The 12102-nt window shown below is 33.0% G+C and overlaps 1 protein-coding gene across 1 annotated transcript; it reads right to left on the bottom strand.

Moving 5' to 3' along the window:
• Positions 1-1622: 1622 nt before the first annotated feature.
• Positions 1623-8865, bottom strand: LOC134280295 (uncharacterized). Its single transcript, XM_062762697.1, has 7 exons — positions 8794-8865; positions 5894-6036; positions 5278-5419; positions 4649-4791; positions 3999-4177; positions 3302-3309; positions 1623-2602 (listed from the first exon to the last, which is right to left on the bottom strand). The coding sequence occupies exons 1-7, from the start codon at positions 8863-8865 to the stop codon at positions 1778-1780; spliced, it is 1512 nt and encodes a 503-aa protein (XP_062618681.1). The 3' UTR covers positions 1623-1777.
• Between the last annotated feature and the right edge of the window lie 3237 nt (positions 8866-12102).

The following is a 12102-nucleotide window of genomic DNA, read 5'->3' as shown; positions in this document are numbered from 1 at the left end:
TTTTCAGTCAGTATAAATTTCTTGCAATCATGGTATGGCTAACTGAAGTTACATTGTGTCTAGTAATTGAGTTCCATAAGTGCATAAAAAGGCAACAACATGTTGTTGTGCAGTTTGTTTTTAAATTTTCGATCAAAATTTTTTTTTCGGTTATCAGAGAGTAACTTAAAAGGTTTCCAACGAACCATGACGGTGAGGTTGGCGCGTAACAGCGTCACATCATGCTTTTCATCATGCTACCTCGGTTATTGTCATTATCACTGAAAGCGATATTTTTACAGCAGACAATCATACTCATATTTTCATCCTAATACTGACAAAAACTCTCTGTTCTAATTTGGTGCGGGAGCTTGTTAAATTTACGACGATTTTACTCTCACGGGCGCACGTACGCGTCATATGCGTAATGCTTTTAGCATGTTCACGCTGAGAAAATGTAGCAAGTGTTTGTCGAGACTTTCTTAAAAACATTCACGTGTACCAAATCAGCTAGATTCTGTAAATTCTATACTAAATCGAAAATTCGTGGTATTCATTGAGCGGAGGGATTTGTTGGCTTTGGAATAAAACAGCTACTCTCAACAATTAAGACTATCGTCGGAAGGCTTGAATGATAATCCTGTGAGAAAGATAAATGCTCTGGTGAACTCAATGCACAAGAAAATAAAGGCTGTTACTGATGCGCAAGGGAAATGATGAGAATTTTAATTTTAATCTTGGGGGGTATCGACATATCAATCCCAATAACTCAGGAATTATCAGTCAAAGTCACAAAAGATTTCGGTTACTTGTTGTTAAAAGTTGGATTAAATTGTTTGATAACAATACTGGAAAACATATTGGAAATAATAGTTTTAATTTTATTCAAAAATTTATTATGCGTTTTTTTTTCCTTTCAGTATACATTAAAAATTAATACATTTCTTTTTATTCTAAATTCTTTGCATCAAATACTAAAATTTTCAAAGGGCGTTAAAAACTAATTTCTACACAAGTATTTGGGTCTTGGTTTATAAATATGTACAAGTATGGGTCTTATTGATCTGTCAAAAAAAATGTCAAGTACATTTATTTGGACATCTCAATAGGGTACATACATATTTTTAAACCAAGTCCCAAACATCTGTGAATTATACCCTCTCCCCCCCCCCCCTCTAACAAAAAAAAATGTACAATGTATCAGTAAAATTTGCATATTTGTGCTTCTTTTCTTCATCACGGAACGGAAATGAATTAATGAAATTGTTATTTTTCTTATTCTTTAAAAAACAGGATGTGTTTGAGAGGTGCATCTATTTCATGGGGGAATTTGGATATTTGAAGTATTTTTTCCTTCTACCTGCATGTAGACTGTCAATAGAAACTACAATATAAACTACAATATACTCTCTGTCGTTACTGGAAATTCCCAGCGATTGCGAGGGATTTCATCTAGTATATAACTAAGAAAACAAACTAAACGCTATTTTTCTTTTATTTTAAAATATGAGTACCTCTTATTTTACTTTGGAGCTAAATGGTACCTTTACCTATCAATATAATTAAAAAAAACTATCATTATAATGTTAATTATGTCTGTGACAGCGCCATGCAAAAAGATGAGAAGAACGAAAATACATATTACAAAGAAATTTAATGTCTTCTCTGAAATCAAGCAGTGTAGTTTAACAAGTTGAAAATATTGAGATGGTACAGATATTTAAATTTAAAAAAAATTCTAAACAAGATGAAAGAAGATGAATAATGAATAATAATATTCATGAAAATAATGATTGATTCATCCATCTTTAAAAACGTTTTCGGCTTTTGATTTCCTTGATTTAATCTTCTCCGGGTTTAAGCAAACGTACGAATTAGGCCCAGTTACCCGATAACTAATCTCGGTACAATGTGGAAGATTCATGTGTCTTTCATCTGCGACGTCTGTAAAAATCATTTCGAGTACTGGCGGAAGCGGATCAAAACCTCCTAATTCTGCGAGTTCTTCAATGTATCGAAATCGTCGACCAGTACCGCCAAAGAAATGGGCATGAGACGGTGGATTGCATTCCTTCAAACGAGATTGGAAATCCGCTTCACTCTCTGCCCTCATTACATCTTTGGACGGAAATTTCACTTTTCCTGCCAACGCCAAAACTGCAAGTTTTGCCATTTCATGGTACATAGGAAAGTATAAAAACTGCCGGGCTATTCGAATGAAAATAAGGTTTAGATATTCTATATGAAACATATGTTTGTAAATTAGCTGAACGTGTTGATCTTGGATCGCTATGATGTCATCTTTTAAGAATGGAAAAGAATAACGATATCCGGTACAGAATATGACTGCGTCAACTTTTTCTGAAGAGCCATCGGGAAACACCACGAAATCTTTCGTCATATGGACAAAAGGAGGTCTTTGTTCTATTTCTTTTTTGAAAGACGGCCTGAAGTCTTTTGGATCTCGTCTGTGGCATGCAAAAACCTTTAAGTAAATATAAACTAAATTGAAAATATACTGTAATATCAAATATTTAAGAGAGGTCCAATTTTCGAGGTTTAAGAACGAAGAAAAATGGAAATCATGCTTATGGGAATTTGGTTCCGATATTGTATAGAAGTACTGAGTATTGATAATTTTACATTTCGAGGTAATCATGAATTCAATGGTCTCTTCATGCCTTGAAAACAACGAAAAGTAACAACAACACCCCCCCCCCCGAAAATAAGTGATTTCACGGTATAAAACTCAAAGTGAATCGTATTTTGTAATATTAGATGTAAGTTTAAATTAATTTAACTTCTCCCCCCCCCCCCTCCAAATTAAAAATCACACTTACCGCTCTATATAAGAGAATATGTGTTTGTCAACGAACAAGAATTATGATGACTTTTTCCTAGAACATTTATTTCCCCAAATGTATATCGGTATACGTAAAATTACGAGGGTTGTTCGAAATGATTCGTATTACTTTTTTAAATATATATAAGGATTTATTCAAAACTTTTCTAGATTTATAAAATGCAAAACTCGGGTTGCGGAGCAGGTCAAAATTTAGAATTTTACAAACATTACACCAAATGGCTGTAAGCATATTCTCTGTAAAATGAAGCAAAAATGAAAAACATCCTAGAAATCCTAGAAATTCAAATTAAGAATTGTTACGTCGATTTCTACTACAAATTACGGCTTAATATTTTGCTTCGTTGAAAAAAAAACAACTTGGGAAGGAAGGCAGTCCTCATTAAAATCGACTAAAACGATTACGTTTCAGAACGTCACGGAGCTGCTGATAACAATGAACTTTTGTGTTTTACTCACGAAAAATCCTAAAAAAAAAACTCATAAAATATGTTGGATGAATAGAAATCATGCCACAAGATAGTTGTGCATCTGTGGACAAATAGTACAGGCAGTATTTGAGTGACAGAGACTCTATATCTAATGAGGAAAATATGTGAATAAACAGTTTAACTTTAAAAAGTTCGAAAGTTAAGGAAAGACAAATGCGCTTCAGAGTTTCTTTTATAAGTAATAAAAGAAATTGAAATCATAACAAAGGAAATTATACATCGAGAACAATTGTTAAAAAAATAAATGTCAAGTATTAGAAAAAGATTTTTAATGAGTGGATGTTGGATAAAACTATGTGAAATGTATAGAGATAATATTTTTTTGAACTCTCGACGCTATGTTTTGACGTACAATTCCCGTTAATTGTGTTCCGCGGGTATAGAACAAGTTGATTTTAAAATGAAATTGAATGATTTCTGTTAAATCGAAGGGAATGAAACTTCACACATCAACAAAAGAAATATTATTGCAAATTATATTGTTCTGTTACAAAATCTCTAATGAGTAATATAACAAAGATTGACATCGTCCACGAACTTTACGAACACCCCACGTACTTTGTTACCAATGTTCATATATTCATTTTATTTAAACATTCAATAAAGGATAAAAATTATATAGTTAGCAATAAGAAAAGACTTAATTTACTGTCTAGGCTTAATACCTTTTTTTGCAAACTTTGCTACATGCATTGAAATGTCTTCTCCTGAATAACTACATCCTAGAACTGCAACACGAAGTCCATCAAAATGTTCCTCGTGTCTAAACTCTTTACTGTGAATCATTCTTCCCTCAAACAATTCCATTCCAGGGATATCCGGAGTGTACGGTTCACTGTGATGACTGTGAAGAATTTACAAATGATATACGTGAAGGTAAAAAAACAGTATAAAATCCAAAAAAATCTCAAAAGTTCATTATACATCATACATGTAAAATAGGAGCGGAGTTAACACAGACTTCCAAAAATATCAGAAGTGGGACCAGGTGCAATAGAGGACTGAACATTCTCTACCAACCGGTCACACCCTCCATATTCTCAATGTCATGATTGGAAAATAACGAACAAAAACCCGTGTTCAACTTACAAAAAAAATTAAAACTATCTCTTTCAGCCTTTAGATATCTTGATTTACAATATTCTGTTGTTCTTCGTGTCTAATCAATTATCTTTCATTTATCAACACATTAAAAGAAGTCTTCAAAAACCAATGAAGAAGAAACAAAACATGTAAACTTCAATCAAATATGCTCATGTTTTGAAACATGTCAGTTTGCAATTAAAATTAAGAAGAGGAACACTTATGTTCATACCCATTACATACAAGAACAGAATCGAACACTTCCGTTTTGATCTCAGATAACTTTTTCACCGGAGAAAATGTGACCATCCATTTAACAAGGCTGTTCTCCTGGTCTTCTTTTAATGGCCTTACATCTCGAACGAAGGTGCGTGTCTTCAAAGGAAAACTAATAAGCATGAAAGAAGCACGAAAGGGAAATTATTTTTAAATTTCTGTTTTGTACTTAAAATATTTCATTCCACAGGTTTTGATATTTATAAACAACTTTTGTCAATTTTAAAAAAAGATATTGATTAAAAATAGCGCTGCATGATCTTTTAATGTTTCACATAAATAAAATATATTTTCTTGAAAGAAAATCTTGTGTGCATTGCATGTCGTTTGATACAGTTAGAACATATTTTTTTTTACAAATGAATCACGCATTCTTTGCCCTTCACAGCACACATCATTATAAGAAGCAAAACGGACGAGATGATTGAAATGTTACCCGTATGTTGGGTTAAAAGACAAAATATGCCATGATTACCATTCTTGTGTTGTCTTAAAGACGAGATATCAATCATGATTACCCTTATGTACAGTCATAAAGAAGAGAACGTATGTATGGTCCGAATAGGAGAAATTGGCCATGATTACTCGTATGTATGGTCTCAGTTTGTGGTGATCCGTAAACATGTTGAGGTATTGATGGCACTGTTGTCTTGTGATATAAGATGATGTCCATTCCTTAGGATAGGGGAAATCTGGAAACTCCTGTAATTCTTTTGGGAGATTGGATCTGTTGATAAGTAGATTGCATATAAAGATATCATTTTAGTAAATATAGTTGAATGATATCTTTATATAGATAGTGCATGTAATTAACAATATAAGCAACATGTGTATTTATAAAGAAATAAACAAACTTTAGATTAACTATGTGATCAGCGTTAACAAATCACTTTTCTGAAGGGACATTCTTAATTTTTTAGGGTACCATGCTGAAACGAAGATTTTTTATACAAAAACAATGAATGGTAAATGGCTTTGTGTTGAAATGATATTGGAGGCAGATGTACCGTAAATGAGCAAGTTGAAGATAGCATAGAGTAATCGTGTTTAAAAAAAAACAGAACCATAAACAGGGTATTAACCACAACGTCTAGAAATCAAAGAAGTGTACTCTGTCGATCGCTCATAAAAATAGAGTTCAGCTGACGAACTATAAACATATTTCTTTTTCTTTTTGACACAAAAGTGAACTTTGACGTACCTAAGATTGTTGTATATAGCAGAATGAATGGGAAATCCGAAATCGTCTTTGCTTGTTTGGTCGGTATAGTTCCATAATCCACAAGGCCAAAAATTCCGTTCAAATGCCACTGGTTCAAAAATGTTAAACTTTTCACAAAGGTGCTACAAAGAAAAATATCTAGATTTTTGGGTAGCTGATAATTTATTCTCTCATTTTCTTCACCCTTTAAAAATAATCGATGGGGTAAGATTGGTTTGAAAATACAGTTTAAGGGCGGTTAAATTTCGATCCAGTGCTTCATTCATCAAGGAATGTTTCGAATTTCGTAGATGTGAGTCTGAAAGATATAGAAATTTTCTATAGTCAGAAATCTTATCTGGATATCAAATTCTGAAAAAAGAGATTGATCGATATAACGTAGATTGGCTTTTACATCATCAAAAAAGGTACGGATTCAATTCAAATCTGGTTCTGTATTTTTCTATAATTTGGAAGCGATGTAAGAAACTGATATTCATCCTTTCTGAATTATTGTAATTCCATGCAGTAAAATCATTCAAATTGTTTTACATGACTTCATAGGTGCTTAGTGTGACATCATAAATTTGTGCGTAATTTTCCCGTATTTTTTTTTTCAAATCGCAGAAGACACCAATCTTCAGTGATTTTTTTTTCAGAAAGCATACATTGCATGCTTTGACCAAACAGATTTTGATATAAAACGAAAATAAGGATATTAATCAGCTTGAACCTTTTCTGCATAAGACTTAGAAATGCACCAAATTCATGGCGTCAAATCTCCGGAGCGGTCCTACTTTATGCCGTATTCTAATTAATGATTTATCATATATATCTACTCAAATCATATTTAAGCCACTTTTATAACCTTTTAAAAACATTTAATTTTCACATTCACAGTAGAGTCCAAATCGATCTTTTTATAGTAGGAGTGTGAAAGGTTTGAAGAAAAGAAGACATGTCGTACTCTATAGGCGTATGGACGATTTATTATTTTAGTAACCACGTCTACTAGTAATGTTGAAAATTCTAACTTCCAATCGTTAACTTTCCTTACAAGTGTATCAATTTACGTTAATCACCCGATGGCGTTTATCTTTTACCAATGTTATATCAGATACGAAAAAACATTCTCTACGTGTGAACAATATCTCGACAGTCTATTGAACAACAAGTTGAAGACACATGGATATCAGCATATTTTTATGAGAAATTCGCGAGAAATTTGGACAATACAACGACTTTGTCGGCGAATACAATTTAATATCAAGTCGATTGCTAATGGAGGTTTTTTTTACACTAATTGTTAAGGCATTATGTACACACAAAATAATGTATTGTGATTTCTGTTATTTCTGATGATGACAAGAATCACATGGCGGATCCGTCCAATAGACTGTTGGTGTGAGCTTAATCCACCTCTTTCATTTTTAGAAGCCCATGTTTATTCTACTCTGGACTTCTTTTATTAAATGTTGATTACACATAAATGCCGTTTCTTATCATCAAATTTCATACATTTCTTTAAATGGCTTCAACTGAAAAAACATAATCTGAATATTCATATATATATATTGAAAAATGTAAAGTTTAAAATAATACTAAGAAAAAAATAATGTACCATTATTATAGAAATGTGTCCTGCAAATGATAATGTTTTAAAATGTTTAACATGCTAGTAGTTAAACATAGTTATGTTTCGGCACGCACTAATTTTAAAAGTAAGATTATTTATCCCGCTTCAGACAAATTTGTAGATTATTGATTGGATAAAAGCTAATCACATGACGCCCTGAAATTTTTCGTATTACGTCGCCGTCAAGGAGTAATATGAAAATTGGACACGCAATTCCGTTCGAAGCGTTGTTATTGTAAATAGGAATGGCGTCTAAGAAACGGTAAAACTTGCGTAGGTAGTTTACTTAAATTTCTTATTACAATATTTAGGTTGATTGTTATTGGATTAAAACTTGATATTTTCATACTATGCGCATAGATTTTCTTGATATTTCTGAAGGTCTTCAGCGGGATAAATTCGTAACACATTCAGTTAGTGACCTAGTACGGAGTCATACAGGGTGTGAAATGGAAATCCGTATTTGGACTCGGCGAATACGGATTTCCATTTCACACCCTGCATGACTCCGTATTAGGTCACTGACTGACTGTGTAACTAATAATCTGCAGTGCCCTTTTTCACACCGGATCAGATACGATATCAAGGATACACTTCTGCATATCATTAAACTCTTAACTGATGGTATGAATGATACTTTATCAGCATCTCATATTCAGCACGATTTTTAAGTCATTTTCATGCATATATATGAAATATAATTGTTTTTTGAAAAGCTTTTTTTTTATTTAGACCTTATATACGCTTCACATAGTCCGAGTCAACAAAAGCAGTGAGTGATTTTAAGCCTGCCAAGAAGCTCCGTTTTTGTAATCTCATACAAAATTTAAAGTCTACAATTTTCCGTCTATAAAGCCACACTAGAATGAAGAGTTTCTACTTCACATTTTAAATGACTTGGGCCTTTGGCAGCTATTTGACCTGAAATCATGAGCAATCGATCATTGTACAATACATCGAAATCGCCCAACTCTTTTTGAATATATCATATTTATTTTGATAACCATCATTTAATTTTCAGTTAACTATGAATATCGGCAATATTTAACAGAGTGTGCAAATTGGCATAATTGGGTATTACTAAGTAAAGAATGCATTCAGAACATGTTTTATTAAATTTTGTACTTTTGATACCCTGATAAAAAGCAAGTCACCCGTGTAAGACTACAAATCTAATTTTAGACTCTTGCAACTTTGCATATAAAATCATTAAAATAATTTCGACATATGAAATTTTAATAACATCACATTTAATCGTAATTACCTTCTGAGAACATAGTCCACCAAGGCCCGCCCCGATCACTGCGACCCTCTGCTTTGTTGTTTTCTCGGACATAATGTTCACGACAGTAACCCAGATTTTCTATGACCCCAACTTTATATACAACAAAATGGCGTGTCTTCATATTTATGGTGTGCAAAACGTATCGATTTTAAAGTTATGCATTTTCGCACATGTTTTTATTTCCTTTGTGGGGCAAATGTTTGAGAGAGAGGACACAGAATATTTTTGTGTTGTATAAAAAAATGTTAATAGTTACTGTAGAGATAAAAATGTATATTTTTTTCCTATAATTGTAATCATTTGATTCACACGTACAGAATGTTTTAAATATAATTTCCATAGCGTTTTTTAACATCTTTAACTGCAGACATTCTACGTTTTTCACATCATTAAGAAAACAGATCTTTTAATTATTATTTTATTTTGCATTCATCAAAATAAATGTATGATTCAAAGGTTAAATTCAATGTGATGCATTTTTATTTTAAGAGATTAAATACTCTTGGCTTACCCTTGGCTACGTTTTTCTATAACATTTCAAACTCACACAAAATTGTTATAATTCTTTCTTATTTTGAATTCAAAAAATACCTCTTGATAGGTCCTAAATAGGTCTCCGTATACGTTTTGTAAAGGTTATTTTTGTATTAAGTGCAATGTTTAAATGAGAATAATGCTTGTGAATTGTTTCAGTCAATTAAATAATTAGTAAAGATTTTACAATTTCATACTGTAGTATCATCGTTTTTGGTGGAGAACCATTGTTCATATTTTTCGTGGGTCAACCTTACCCACGAATTTATATCCCCACAAAGGTTAATTTTGTTAACATTGATTCAATGAAGCATTGTATTTACGCGTAACCAACGAAATTACTTCCTGACGAACAGGGAAACATTTGCTTACCCACGAACATTGGCCCCCACCAATAAGAATGATTCTACAGAACTTTTAACGTCAGACAACAAAGAATCTAAGGATATTGTCTTAGTCTTTGTCTTAGTCTTATTAGTCTTAGTCCTATTATATACTCACATCGAAGGATACAGTGAAAACCGTCTAATCTGACGCCTGTGTGACTCATTACACGTTTAATTCCGACATGGTACTTCCTCCCCACTTCACTGTTTTTCATGCTTTTTACACCCTGTATTCCATCATTCGTTTATTCTGGCACAAAAAATTTTTCTCCGGGCGAACAGTATTTTAGATCAAAATCCATAAAACAATACGAAATAGAAGCAGTACAAACACGGACCTCCAAAACATCCGAGGTAGGATCAGTTGTTATGAAGGAATGAACATCCCCTGCTGACCGGTCACACCCTCCGTGTTGTCCTTGTCATTATCGATGAATAACGGGAAAATCCGTCGTCAATTCAGTGTATAAGTAATGGACTAACAATTAGCATGGAAAAGTCTGTCAGCATTCAAATCAATAAAAAATTGTATTTGCTGACAATGTCATTGTATCGACCATATAACTTACGAAACTTACGAAATGATACTAGATACTGAATGTTTATTGACAAAAGGACCGATAGCTAAACAATAGAACAACTTGAGACATAACAAGGAACAAACGTAAAATCAAGTTCATGGTTTTTCTTTCCCTTGTGCATCATTATTAGCTGCATTGAAAATAATTTCATCCTTTACTACCGAGTTACGTTCTCAATAGAAAAGTCTTTAAAATACATAGAACTGAATATGTTTGAATAAAACCGCATTATTATATCAAAGTTTGTCAGTCCAATTGTTAAGGAACACATTGCATTTACCCTATTTTATAGGAACTTGCTTTAAATGGTGTATACAGTTTTAAAAACAAACCTTTTAACATTGATTCAGTCAATGATAATGAAAAACATTAGAAGGTTAAGAAGGTAGACAGTTAAAAATATATATCACACATAAAGTTGGCAACATTTTTATTAAAATTTATCACGTAGGATGATACGATGCTCTCATGTTCCTGAAGAATGTTTAAATAACTTGGTCTAAGTACGCTCAATCTTTATAGCAAGGCGTACTTGTCTGCGTACATGTTCCTGGTATGATGATGCTTTAATGACTTTAGTTACATTTAAATTGGCATTTCCTGAAACCGATAGTCATTATAATTTAATTTTAGTCTCCTGCATGTATCCCGACGTTCTAAACGAATTGGGACGTCATGTATATTGCAATGTTTACGCCATGGCGTCTTAGTTTCCACGGCAGAGATGTGCCTAAATCTGTCGAAAATACCTTGTTTTGGACGTTCAAATGTATAATTTTGATGCAGGATAAACAAAATACATGATAACTGTCTAGAAATATAAGCGATATTTGCGCTCGGAAAATTTCAAATAATTACTTTGACTTCCAACTTTAATTTCCGTTATTCTGTCCTCTAACACTCTTTGATTTACAACTGCATTTTTAGCTCACCTGAGCCGAAGGATCAAGTGAGCTTTTCTGATTTGTCCGCTTGTCTGTCGTCGTTGTCGTCGTTGTTGTAAACTTTTCACATTTTCATCTTCTTCTCAAGAACCACTGGACCAATTTCAACCAAACTTGCTACAAAGTATTCTTGGGTAAAGGGGAATCAAGTTTGTTCAAATCAAGGACCACATCCTTTTCCAAGGGGAGATAATTATGACTGAGAGAGAAAAATTAATGGCATTTTTAGAAAAATCTTCTCAAGAACGATCAAAGTTTACATAGGAGTATATAGGAAAAATCTTGGCAAAAATGGCCGATCAAAGTTTTACATAGGAATATATAGGAAAAATCTTTAAAAATCTTCTTCTCAAGAAGATGAAACTCACATATGGAATCATCCTTAGGTGGTGTAAATTTAAATTTGTTCAAATCATGACCCCCGGGGGTAGAGTGGGACCAAAATGGCCGATCAAAGTTTTACAAATGAGTTTATAGGAAAATCTTCTTCTCAAGAACCACTGGGCCAGGAAAGATGCAACTCGAGGAATCATCCTCAGGTAGTATAGATTCAAGTTTGTACAAATCATGACCCCTTGGGGTAGGATGGGGCAAAAATGGCCAATCAAAGTTTTACATAGGAATATATAAGGAAACCTTTGAAAATTTTCTCTTCAAGTACGTCAAAGCCATGATTAGTAATATTTATATTGAATCATCCTCAGGTAGTGTAGATTCTAGTTTGTTCAAATCATGATCCCCTGGGGGGTAAAATCTTCAACCCCACCCCCCAACCTCAGTAAACTTTCAGTTCTGATCTGATATTTGCTTTTTCCTAGCCGATGTGCTCAGGTGAGCGCTGTG

Source organism: Saccostrea cucullata, unplaced genomic scaffold (assembly GCF_032062105.1).
Source record: "Saccostrea cucullata isolate Sc308-1 unplaced genomic scaffold, CSIRO_AGI_Scuc_v1 ctg7454, whole genome shotgun sequence".
NCBI lineage: Eukaryota > Metazoa > Mollusca > Bivalvia > Ostreida > Ostreidae > Saccostrea > Saccostrea cuccullata.
This window is presented reverse-complemented; position numbering and strand designations above follow the sequence as displayed.